Below are 13,132 nucleotides of genomic sequence, written 5' to 3'. Positions count from 1 at the left end.
ATGATGATGGTGGTGATGAGGACGATGATGATGAAGATGAGACGGAGGACGAGGATAGGGCGGAGGAGGTCGAAGGAAAGGAGCGGGATGAGACGGAAGAGAGCGACGTGAGCAAAAAGTCAGCTGTATTTTGTCACTTGTTATCACGTCCAGATTGTCTTAGTGTGTACGATGATTCTCACTTTTCTGTTTTGTGCCGTGCAAGTTATGTTAAGCAGTTGAAGGTTCTGGAAGCTGTATGTATTCGTGTGCATAATCCTGTTCTTTGTAAACAAAAGAAGCACGTAGTCGCGCTAAAGTTGTTCTCGTAGCTGGTTATCAGATGTAAATGTTGTGTCATGTTGCACTGTATCACTTCTTGCTTTGTGGCTGCACTCAGTTATATACGTTAGCACTATGTTTGACACCTATTATGTAATGCTGTAGCACTTCCTTTGTTGTTCACACTTTTAATTAATTATGCTGTTATAAAATGTTCTATTTTGTACACAGTACCCTCAGTTCCGATACTATTCACTGATGAGCGGAACACGAAAATCGATTTTGAATAACATAAAAAATCCTTAAAAATTCCATGAACTCGTTGTTGTCTGGCCATGTCTGCATCGATTATACTCCTAATTGCACTAATAAAATTGCTTTCTCCACGCCGACTCTTTAAATACTTTATCATTTTGGTCATCTTTTGTATTTTCATGACATGATTGTATGGGTTTATTAATTTTGCCCGTACAAGAGGCTTCGTAGCTGGAAAAAAAATACAATAACAGAACATGAAATTATGGGCGTACGAACTTAGGATACCATGTACGGACTTCGAGCACCTGGGTCTACTAGTACTATGTACAAGACCTACAGCCTTACAGGCTACAGTACATGACTTGTACAATGATTATGTACACCACTCATCAGGGAGTACTGTAAAAGCCATAATAATAACGAAGTGAGAAATCTGTCGTTAAAATAGGAATCGTTATACAGAAATCGATACATATACTGTCCTATTGAGCGTTGAGAATGAGTGAAAATCGTTACCTTTGCTGTCCCCGGGGAAAATTGCGGAAAAAAATCGCAAAAAACGCGGCATATATATGGCATAATTTGCGGTGAATTTGCGGTAAATATGCGGTGAATAATATTGATGTGCGGCAATTTTCAGTGAGTATGTAGTGAAATCAATCAGTTACAAGTCTCTGGTGTAAGCACTCGTCATATTTGAGTAAAAAGCCGCCACGATGAGACGTTGCTGACCGAACAGTGCACTGTGTGTACGTGTAGTGCAACAAAAAAGTTCAAAAAACGCGAGAAAATCGCGGAAAACGCGGTCTTTTAAAAATCACAAAAAAACGCGGAAAAAAACGCGGCCGCGGAATCGCAATTTTCCCCGGGGACAGCCTTTGGTACACGTAAACTAGTCAATTTTGGGAAATCGTTTATAATATATGCGCCTCGTTAGAATAAGTATCTAATATTGACTGAGTACGAGGTCAATATAGGAAATAAAAGCCGAGTAAAAGACCGAGGCGAAGCCGAGGTATTTTACGAGGTTTTTATTTCCTATACTGACCAAGTACGAAGTCAATATTAGATTTATCACGACAAACAGTCCGTATTTCAAATTCCAAAACGATAACCTCATGAATCCTGGTTTTATGATTGCACAACCGTTGCACCACCACCTACTCAATAGTACTCATGCAGTGACAATGCTGCACTAGGCACCGTTCAACTGCGCGACCCCTAAGCAGTCAAATATAAGCAGTCAATATAGCCCTAAGGAGTGAAATATGCAGGAATATTTGACTGCTTAGGTATGGCAAAAATCTATGTGAGTCAATACTAAGGGAGTGATAATGCCTTAATGGCTTTTACAGTAGCATTCACACCGCGTGCACGGACCGGTTGTAGTATGAGCATTTCACTCCCTGGTCGGATCCGGTGGACCTGTACTTGTCTTGCGCCTGGTCAACAAGGCTGTTGACTGTTGCGGGATCGTCATCATGGTCATGGAATTGAAAATGAAACGCTTTCCCGATCCCACTGTTTACAGACCTACGCCAGAAGATGAGAGTATGCAGGTACAACAGACATGGCATGGCCAAAGAAATCCAACCACATGAATAAAAATAGCGTTCCCGGGCGCTACGCAGCCCTAGTACTACACGTGCTGCACTGGTCCGTGCACTCTAACACGACGCTGCTTTATTCATGAGGTTGGATTTCTTTGGCCAGCACTGTCATGTAGTACATTTTACCTAACAAGGTTGAATGATCGGATCATGAAACAGCCGTCCAGAGATGGAGAACAATAATAACCTATTCGCCATACAAAATGTTAGGGTTTTCCCCCCGGTGCACAGACGAATCAATTAGTCTACAGTCAGAGCGAGCACGCATAAAGATAACCTAGTACCGGTAATACCTTTTTTGTAGTGCGAACTATCGCCAATCTCACGGCTGGCCGGGCAAGAAATCAAGTCAAAAAATGTTCATGATGAACATCTCGCCTCTGGCATGATCTGTTTGGCAAACTGTTGTGAAGCCAAACAATTGCAAAAATTGCTGGAAGTAAGTTGGTTATGGAAAAAAGACATGCAACTCAGCATGAGTCACAATCAACTGGTTATTATAACTGTAAATGTTCCACGTACTCAAGCAGCTCAGGATTTACAAAAGACCATATCTACAGAGCTAGCGGCTAGAGAGCTGGACGCGGAACTGGAAAAAATATGATCATCATAGGTGAAATGCAGGATCCTAGGAAATGAAACATAATCAAGAGGCATCTGGTAACAACTGATTCACATTAGGAACTTGTATGTGGTTGCAAATTCTAACTACAGTGTAAGAAATGATCACACACAGTATAGCAAACAGGTTTAAGCCAATGATGGGCTATTATAAGATCAACTCACAGTGGCGGATCCAGGGGGGGTTCCGGGGGTTCCATGGAACCCCCTAAATTTTGCAAAGTGTACTGCTGAGAAATATCGAAAAATATCATGTGTGCACAAAAGGACGTCCGTCCGATCACAGTGCAGTCACTGAGTCAAGGAGTACAGTGCACTGCATGCGGTAGATCGATACTGTACGTAGTCTGTCTACTGGCGTTCATGTCCGTGATTTACAAACGGACACTGCACTGTAGTGTAGACAACATTGGGTGGTTGTTTCCTTTTTGATCTTTGGAAACGATCCAAATTTTACCTCCATTGGCGCTGTCATTCACTGCTGCTCTGGATGGGTATGGTCAGTATTCCTTGGACAAGTTTTTTTCCGGAAGAGAAAGGATGTTCCGATTGATGACACTCTTCAACGAACTTCGAATCGTACACGTAGAGTTCAAGCTCTTCAGAAGATGAGGGCTCCGACATCAAAGCAAAGTCAGTAATCTCTACCTGCTGCAGCATGCAGTAGTGACTAGTTGTTACTCCGCAGGAACGGAGTGCTGCGCCAGCGATGTGTTTTAGATGGCCTTGAACGGATTGTCGAGACGACACTGTTTCGCTGTTGTTGTTTCTGTCAAGTGAAGACAATGCTCCTGTGATTATAGAGCATTTCGCATCGTAAAAATGCTAAAAATTTCCGAAAGTACAAACGGACAGGGAAAGTTGTCATTTCGGCATTTCTGGCTCTCAACGAACCCATGGCTTGCATATTCGATCTTTACAAGAAAAGTTGAAAGGGTCTTCAAGCCCTCACTGAACCTGTGTGCCAGTCGATTGCAAACATGACTATGTGTCCATACAAGTAAATATACAATGTAGGGTAAGCAGCAGCATTTGGCCCTGTACAGGTTTTCCATCGTCCACCACACCACAACTGAGCTCTCCAGCGATGGTGCAGTGGTGGTGTGCTGTGGCAACGTGGAGAGCGCTGTTGTGGTGTGGTCGATGATGGAAGAATATGTGTCCGTAGTTTGTTTTAAAAGCATGCGATTCCAACTATTACTTAGCACAATCGGATTGTCCTGTACAACCGCACAACTAACTTCAATACAATCTGATTCCATAATATTTTGGCTGTTCAATTTTGGTTCAACCGGAACCCCCCTGTAGAGATCTCTGGATCCGCCCCTGACTCAGTGGGCATCGTAGCCTTTCCAAAGAGAAATGATTATGACTGAGGTCAAGCAATCAAAGCAGTCAATGAAAGCAATATTTTCACATGGCTGCATCACAGCTCGGATAGCACAAAATTTAATACAGATACAGAAAAGGTGCTACGGTGGTTTTAGGTCCTTGTCGTCAGTCATGAAGTTATCAAGCAGAAATCCAACTGGATAATTTTTTAGGAACAAGAACCTGATAAAGGTATCAAGAGGCTACTTGTGCTTTGTGGATGGGCGTGGGTGGCTTGACTGCCATTGGCCTGCTGCCAGTATGTCTTAGAGAATCACTTTGAGTTCGTGTTCGGTGGTACCCAGTCTCAACAGCTCTCTTGGCCACCTTTCGTCGAGGCAGTCCTGGCTTGCTAGCGGCGGCGGCAGCAGTGATGATTGGATCATTGAGTTTGTTGTACTGTTCTATCCGGTCGTTGGTAAATGGCTTTGGTGGTAAGTCTGGTGGTGGATGAGCAAGGCGTGCATAACCATCGATGACACGTTTTGAGTCGTGATCCAATCTGTCATAGCCATGGTGCATGGCCGGTTCTGATGCGGATCTTACTCGAATTTCGTCTTGAATATTTGCACGGCTGTAGATGCCTAGCTGAGATGAATTGGTAGGTAGGTCAAGTGGCGGTCTGGAATCGATGCTGCAAGCCGCACTCGGATGGCTGGACACGGATGATGCCAGTGGAGACTCATTCAATGGAGAATAGCCTGCAGAATCAGGGGATGTAGATGAGAGAGAGTGCATAGGAGATCTCAGTGGCGATGGAGACTGTGTCTGTGGTGGGGAACGTGGTGGTGATGATAGTTGAGCAGGTGATAGAAGTGGAGAGGATGCATAAGGAGTGCCTGGGAAGGACGGAGAACCTCTTGGTGATGGTGACATACGTAAGCGTGAGGAAGGATCTCTGCTGGCCACAAATATAGGACTATACCGGCGCTTCAGAGCTGCTTGTGCTGATGCCTCTAAGTTGAGTGTGTTTGCATCTGATTCAAGTTGAAGTGGTGAGAAATCTTTGACGCGGGCCGGTTTGGGTGGTGTTGGCGGTGAACTTCCGTGTAGTGGACGGCACTTGGGCTTCACTTCACTATAGCGAATATCTCTTGTCTCGACTTGATCCTTCGAGCACGGATCCTTCTCTACTTGCCGTCCTGCGGCCCCGGGCCGCATTGTTTCGTACTTGTGACAATCAGTACTAGGCAGTGCCTTTGTCTTGAGTGGCGGAACAATTGGCTGAACAGGAGCTGAATGTGAGCGTATCTTGACAGTTGTGGCAGGGGACATGTGGCCATTGGGAAAGCTGCTTAATTCTCCGACGTCATCTTCTTCCTCGGACATATTAGTCTCTTCATCATTAGACTTGTTGAGAGCTTTACTCAGCGCGATCCATGAGTCCCTGATGCGTGTTATTGAGTACGGGCCCTGAGCAGAAATAGAGCAAAATACAAAACATAGCGAGTATTAGCTGTGGTGGATGCAGGCTATGCCCTAGTGGTGTTGATGTTACCTCCAAAGCGAGACCAAGCAGCTTTTGAAGTTAAAAGCCATGTCCTCACAGCTGTCTTGCAATGCAATCAGAAATGGCAAGCACAAGCACACGAGAGCTTACAGCAGTCCTGTTTCATGAATCACAATAGTTGGTGTTGAATACTTCAGAAGGAATTGCGACGCACAGCAATGCGCGAAGTACCAATGAGTTTCCATACACTCTTTCATGGGTAGGATGTGATATGTACATGTACTTTGTGCTGACACCTGCGCTACCAGACTTTACTGTGGTGGACACTACCGGGTCTATTCAGTTCCTACTCACTCAACGCGCTGAGTTACTTGAAAAATAGTCTTTTTGATCAGATTCTGCAGAATTTTGACTTTTCGGGTCAGTAACCCGTCATCCGAACGAAAAGGTTCTGACGATGGGTGAGTGGACTGAAACGTCATTATTCTACAAGTGAATTAAACTTATTTTTCAAGTAACTCATCACATTGAGTGAGCACAGGTAGTCAGCTAACAAAGTTTTTCTCTGTACTATCTACAGTGAAAGAATTCCTACTTTCCCCGCCATCACACTGCGGCTATACATCAACAACATGATCTACAGTGCTGGCAACTGAACTATCCGACCCCTTAGCGATGCGTTCACATTCTAGCGGTCTCTATTTCCTAGTTTTACTATCCCGTGTTGGGTGTTTGCGATGTGAGCTCAGCCGGGTCGGATAGTTCAGTTGCCAGCACTGTACTTATGCATACTCACAGCATTATCTTCATCAATGTTGAACTTCTGCAGGAGAACATTCTCGGACAGCAGAACATTATCAGAGGTAGAGCGCACCAGCAGTGGCTTGACTGAGGGTTCACTCCGGATACATGAGCTGCGGATCTGCACTGCTTCTGTGTTGCCAGCAAAACACTGTGGCCTAGTGTTGACCGACGGAATGCTGGGCCTCACTTCAGTGTCTGTGTACTTGCCATCCGCTAGCTTTTTTGACACAAACCGGAGCTTCTTGGCAATTTCTTCTGCTACATTGGTATCGGTGTTGAAGGAGAAAGTAGCTGGTCCAGTGGAACAAGATCTGTAGGGTCAACAGTCAACACAACCCAAAGTAATGAACTAAATATACCGTTCATAATGATAGGTTTTCCCCATGGTGCAGGAAGTAGCTATAAGTAGTTTTCTCCAGGGTGGGCAGAACAGTGAGAAGGTGTGCCCCATGAGCAAGAAGAACATAACAGACACACCCAAGCACTCTGCCAATCCCTTTCTGTTTATAGCAAGACCAGCAACATGCTTTATTTGTCTTGGCAAAACTTTATAATATGCAGTATGTTGCATATGTCACTGTGAGAGCAATTGCCGGCTATGCCGTATCAGGTTTAGTACATGCAGCTGTCTCTCCAGGTTTTACTGACCTTCCTGATTCAAAGTAGAAGAAGTGGTCCCGGAGTCCAAACTTCCTGATGGAATTGACCGGCCATTCAACCTGCTGGCTGCTCTTCGGGTCGGATAGTGTTAGAGATGACGCTGTGATGGTCAGTGTTGATTCTCCCGAGAACGGAACAAGGGGAGAAGGCTCCAGATGAACAGAGTAGGTAGACGCTGTAGTGTACATAAGCGTGGCAAAAGAAAGAATGAATTAGAAGTAAAAACAGGATGACAGTGGGAATAAACTGGGGAAAAATTGGATACTAGTATAAAAAATTTAGGGGAAGGTCCCTAGTTCGAGTCCTGGTGGTCACAGCCATTTTTCTTCTTTTCCCTTTTTTTCAAATCCCTTAAAGGGGAACAGTCACCCAAATTTTCTTTTTTTGCCTTATTGCTTTGAGGTTGTGTCCTTGCTTTGAGGTTGTGTCTTTGCTTTGAGGTTGTGTCCTTGCTTTGAGGTTGTGTCCTTGCTTTGAGGTTGTGTCCTTGCTTTGAGGTTTTGTCCTTGCTTTGAGGTTGTGTCCTTGCTTTGAGGTTTTGAGGCTGCTGATCACTTCATTTTCTTTGGAGGCGATTGAAAGTTGGTCAAAACTCCAAGCAAAATTGTCCGTAAGTGCAGAGTGACGTCACGCTCGGCTTCAAGCGCATCTTCATCATCACAATGAAACAAATCACGTCTGGTGTGCTGTACTGTAGTCAGTAGTGCTGAAGCATGCAGAAAACCAGAAATGTGGGGAGGCATCAGTATGTGTTGAGTTTTATTTGAAGCTTCTGGTAGCCATGGTAGCCAACTGAGACTTCCTTCACTGTGCTTCATGAAAATGAAATACTTACCCACAAATTTGGGAGAGAGAGGAAGAGATAGAGAGAGAGGCAGAGAGAGAGAGAGAGAGAAAGAGAGATTGTATGACTTTCCTGGCTATCCCACTGTGACACACCTATCTCACTGTGATTAAAGCTCACAGCCCCTGTCACCGCACTATCCGCACTGCACTGTGACAACAGCAGTCGCATGCACGCAATGGGTACAAGCAATGGGTGTACATGTGCAAGTGGTTATAATACATTATAGTATCTGAAATGCACAACCTTAGCTTACCTGAGGGCTGATACATTTTGTTGAAATCCAAACTGTGCAGGGAATCACGCTGTTTTGGATCACCTTGCTTTGACAGATCCGGCAAAGATCCAGTGAGGTTCTTCCTTAAGGAAGTACTGCCAGATAAGTGTGAGGATGGTGCGCTTTGTCTGAGAACTTGAACCCACTCTTCAGCCGCATCTTCACAAGAGGCACCGAAATAGAATGTTGTAGACTGCAAAGCCATGTGCCGATCCCCAATGCGAGCAGCTGACGTACATTCCACCAGAAATGAATGCTTCTTCTTCTCCTCGGGCGTTGGCCGGATACACGTGGCGCTTCCTAAATCGATACGTGCAAAGCAGCCAAGATCTTGTGCTGCATCGACCTGTGACTTGTACTGGGAAAGTTGCACTGCTGGACCCCGCCCTGAAGAACCGTTCCTTCGAACTTGACACCACGTCTTACGCCACGTTGACCTCTACATAAGATGAAACACAGCAAACATGTGTTAGAACCTAATCACGACTGTGAACTAATAACACTAATGAAATACTAACTGATTGAGCTATGCGCCCAGGCTGAAACCAGCAAGTGCCGACACAAATGTCACTCCACACACTTACAGCTAACAACAATTAATACAAAATACTCATAAGATACAAAATAGTTGACCCTTTGGGTCATTTTCCCTCACAAAAGAACCAGCTGCGGCAGTTACTGCAAACACTAGCAGATTTTTTTTAAATTCTTTATTCTCACGATGGCACCATCGCCAATAAGAGATGGTTGTTGTTGTTGTTGCTGTTGTTGTTGTTGCTGCTGCTGTTGTTGTTGTTGGTGGTGTTCTTGTTGTTATTCTTTCTCACGATAGCGACTCACGCCAATAAGAGATAATTGTGGTTGTTGTTGTTGTTATTGTTGTTGTTTGGTGGTTATGGTACAGCTTACACTTGAATTCAAAGTGTCCCCTATGCCCTTTCATATACGAACAGCTTCGGTATGTTGTTCAGGGCATCGCATAGGCCTGTGACATTTTTTACAGGTGCCTTGTGAATGCAGGTGGTGTACGAAAGAACTTTTCTTCTTCTCATTTCTGAAGACAGTTGGGCGTGCGAAAGCCACAACCCTGCAAAGTACCAGACCTCACCTTTGGGCCAATGGTGCTCCCCAAAAAAATCTACATAAGAAAATACAAAATTTAATATTCTTCTTGACTGAAGACTGTCTAGTTTTCAGATTCTGCAGTCATGTCCCAGGCCATCCTACATGGAATGTCAACGAAACTAACTTTGACGCACCACAAATCCCTGTTTCTCTCAATACATCTCCGTGAACTGTCCCCACCTTCCTGATAAGATGCGTTCTTACTACTTGTACACGCTTGAGATTGATGTTACTCTCCAAAGCCAAAGGGATATTTAGGTGCCCTCCTGCTGATACCATACCAACAGTATCCTAGCAACTATCATGTGACTACACAAGCACGTCTTGAATAACAGAACAGAGAGCCAGGACTGGCCCTGTAGTGTATGAACAGGCGCGTGCACCAGGTCAAAAAAAGGTGGTTTCCAAAAAATTTCGACCGCCATTTTGCAACAAGCTACCTGCAGATTCAGCAGTATTAATAACACGCATTACACACTGAAAGAAAGCTTTAAAAGTTATGGCTACCAGTCCCACCGAGCCATCAAAACAAATGTGGTACAAAGGCATTTTCCTGACACAGGATAAACGAATAGGCTAGCCGACGTTATACAAGTAGTTCGAAGTAGTGAAGGACGATTCAGACATTAGACATGGTTAGCATTTTACCGTTCACGCTATCTTCGACGGTCGGCCTGTACCGTTTTTTCGTGTGTGTGTGTGTGTGTGTGTGTGTAGACATGGCATTTTACCGTTCACGCGCTAGATCCAACGGTACTCGTACCCAACACCCAAAATACCGTCAGTTTGGTACCGTTTCGACCATAGAAAGCTCTGTTTAGCGGGAGAACGAAACGGTAAGATTCCAACTAGGGTTATTCCCAAGTCGATCGTTGCGTCAGGAGTGAGGACTCAGAAGCTGAAGTGCTAACCGTGTCTCGAAAACACCAAAAAAGACAGTAGACTCGCCCTACACGCCGACCATCGAAAATAGCGTGAACGGTAAAATGCTAACCATGTCTAGTAAGTGAGTCAAAGAAGCAGGTCAAGCCATGTCACTGTCGGAGTCTGCAGTGGCACTATAGCCCTGAGAAGACACGCGCAACCGGAAATTGAGACAATTCGTTAAGATCCATGGTATTTTTGTACATGTAATATCCATCGTAGAGCGCTCCTTTCTTTTGTAGCCGCTAAAGACCTGTGCCTGACGTCAAACATGTCTATGCATGTCTGGACTGTCGTGCGATAGAGGAAAATATTTATGACAATAATAATAATTGCCACCCAAGTGCGGAAGTGAAAATTTGCAATGGGACGTAAAATACCTGTTGAGTGCCGTAACTCCACTATTCGACCTTGGATCGACTTCGGATTTGTTGGAGCCGACAGCTGAGAACTTTCTAATGCGAATAGACCTTTCAATTCAATTCCGTTCAGGGAAAGCCAAGTTACGAAATATTCGAGTGTTTGCAGAATGCACTTCATAGCGGATGCAAAAAGGTGGTTTCCGGGCTCCAAGAAAACCACGCGGTGCACGCGCCTGATGAACATGCCAAATAACAGCCTGAAGAGGGACAGGAATGCTGTCGTAACTGAGCAAGACCTTACATGCAAGGTGCTACGCCCTGGGATACTAGTAACTGAAAGGATCATTATGTACATCGTATGACAGGTTACGAGCTGTTGTAGTAAGGTGGCAGGGGATGGCGCTCTCTTACCAAACTGCAGCCTTCAGGCTAAAAAAATACACCCACAGAAATTTCAGATTGCAAATTGTGCTGAAGACGCCTAAAACAGGTGAGATACAGCCAGGACTGGTGGGGACTGAGGATCATGACATTCCGCCTCTGCACAGGGAAACCAGTTGACCAGTCTCAAGTCTCAACCCTACTATTCCTGTACTACTACTACTACTACTACTACTACTACTACAGCAGCCCTGCCACAAAACATAGGACATTTCAAAATACAAAATGAGTCGTTTATACAGCTCCCTAGTAGGCCCTGGGCATACCCGATGATAAAAACCGTATTTTAAAAAATGAAGTCCAACCTCATAACCTCATAGGGCTTGAAAGTGATGACGTTAAAACGGCCAGGGAGTAGTAAGTTGACATCAGATTTCTATTTTTGGATCCACTAAGGTGTGACTTTGCTATTGCCTAAGTATGTGGGTGCATAGCAACCCACTCATGTCGCATGCAGGTGTGACTTTTATTTCACCACCAGTTGTAACCCTGCCCCCAGTAGCTAAATCAGTCAGTTTCACTGGCTACATCACCATGCTGTGGTAGTGTGGGTAAGACCGCTTGAAATGTGCTTGGATCCATACAAAACTGGATCCAAGTGGATCCAGTTTTTGAATTTTTGAAATTGTTGCTATGCTGTGACGTAGCACTTTCAAGCCCTATTGTGAAAATAATTGGACGGTGCACCAGTGCATGCAAGTACTGGCTTTATCATTCAGCCGGATTTTACAAAGCATGGCGCCACCGTATTTCAGTCTGACTTCCTTTTTGAGATACAGAACTGTGTATCCTAACTTGCAGAACTGTGTATCCTAACTTGCAGATTGTGTATCCTAACTTGCAGATTGTGTATCCTAACTTGCAGATTGTGTATCCTAACTTGCAGATTGTGTATCCTAACTTGCAGAACTGTGTATCCTAACTTGCAGAACTGTGTATCCTAACTTGCAGATTGTGTATCCTAACTTGCAGATTGTGTATCCTAACTTGCAGATTGCCTAACTTATCACTTTATAACTACAGTAACAGTCACCGATATACAAGGAATCCACATAATCATTGATCCTGTACGAGCTGCTACTAGAGCATGTCATTGAACTCGTTCAATGAACGTGCTAGAACTGTACCCAAAACGCCTCGTGTCGGAGTCAAAGTACCAATGCCGAGCTAGTAGTAGTACAATACAAATACGTGACTATTTGTTTAGGCCCATGATGGGAACGACCTCTGTGACTTCTCTCTATCACTACGAATGCACTTACCAAGCGGCTGCGCGACTTCACCAGCAAATATCCTTCCTTGATGACCTCAACGGACTGCGTGAATACACTCTTTCGGTTGGCCTCCATAGGCAAAGCCATCTCGATCTTCTCTCCAAGGTCCTCACGTTTTCGCAGTTTGACTAGCCACAATGCTAGGTTTCTGGCAAGGACACTCTAGAACTATCACTCCTCACCAACAGTACTCGCTAACTTCGTCTCACAGTTTAGCGCTGGATTACGTCTCTGGCAAAGTTTAGTTTACTCAGAGGCAGAATTGTTTTTTAGGTGAAACGCTGAACGTGCCAACATTGAATGCACTGAATCACGTCCGATGCAGCAGTGAACAGCAAAACTCATTGTAGTACTACATGTACATGTACATGTAGTACGTATTAACAGTGTGTTGTAGCAACATACAAGCGCTGCCTGTCCGGAGGGTCCGTGTACCTAGCAATCACGAGTCACCCGTATCACTCGGGGCTACGAGAGAAATTTCCAAGCAGTTGCCATGAAGTAGCAGCCGTGATGAGCCTTTGCACTTGCCCCTCACACTGCCAATTGCCTTATTCCGCATGAAGGAAAATAGTGACTGCCTACGAAGTTTCCTCTCTTGTCCAGCCTAGCGCCTCGCAATTGTTCTTTCACACTCCGTGTGTGTTCGAGCGCTCTGCATGTCACGCAGTGGGCAGGAATGTGTCATGATCTCAATCACAGACAAGCTGGGAAAGCCGTCACCTTTAGGTCCGCACGTCAATCGTCTTGACTAATATCTACAGTCAGTAGTTGAGCAACTCGCCTTCGACTGGCGTGGATCCGGCGATGTGCGACTGAGGCCCAGTGAGCAGGGTGAGGGACCTTCACC

At 44.9% G+C, this 13,132-nt stretch overlaps 1 protein-coding gene across 1 annotated transcript; it reads right to left on the bottom strand.

The window, feature by feature from the left end:
* Positions 1-2,473: 2,473 nt before the first annotated feature.
* Positions 2,474-12,693, bottom strand: LOC135821589 (uncharacterized). The gene is made up of 5 exons (XM_065334589.1): positions 12,271-12,693; positions 8,136-8,595; positions 7,024-7,210; positions 6,368-6,686; positions 2,474-5,534 (listed from the first exon to the last, which is right to left on the bottom strand). Exons 1-5 carry the CDS (start codon positions 12,367-12,369, stop codon positions 4,317-4,319), a joined length of 2,283 nt encoding a protein of 760 aa, XP_065190661.1. The 5' UTR covers positions 12,370-12,693; the 3' UTR covers positions 2,474-4,316.
* Positions 12,694-13,132: the final 439 nt, after the last annotated feature.

Source organism: Sycon ciliatum, chromosome 1 (assembly GCF_964019385.1).
Source record: "Sycon ciliatum chromosome 1, ocSycCili1.1, whole genome shotgun sequence".
NCBI classification, from domain to species: domain Eukaryota; kingdom Metazoa; phylum Porifera; class Calcarea; order Leucosolenida; family Sycettidae; genus Sycon; species Sycon ciliatum.
The sequence above is the reverse complement of the archived record's forward strand: the minus strand, read 5'-3'. Positions and strand labels throughout refer to the sequence as shown.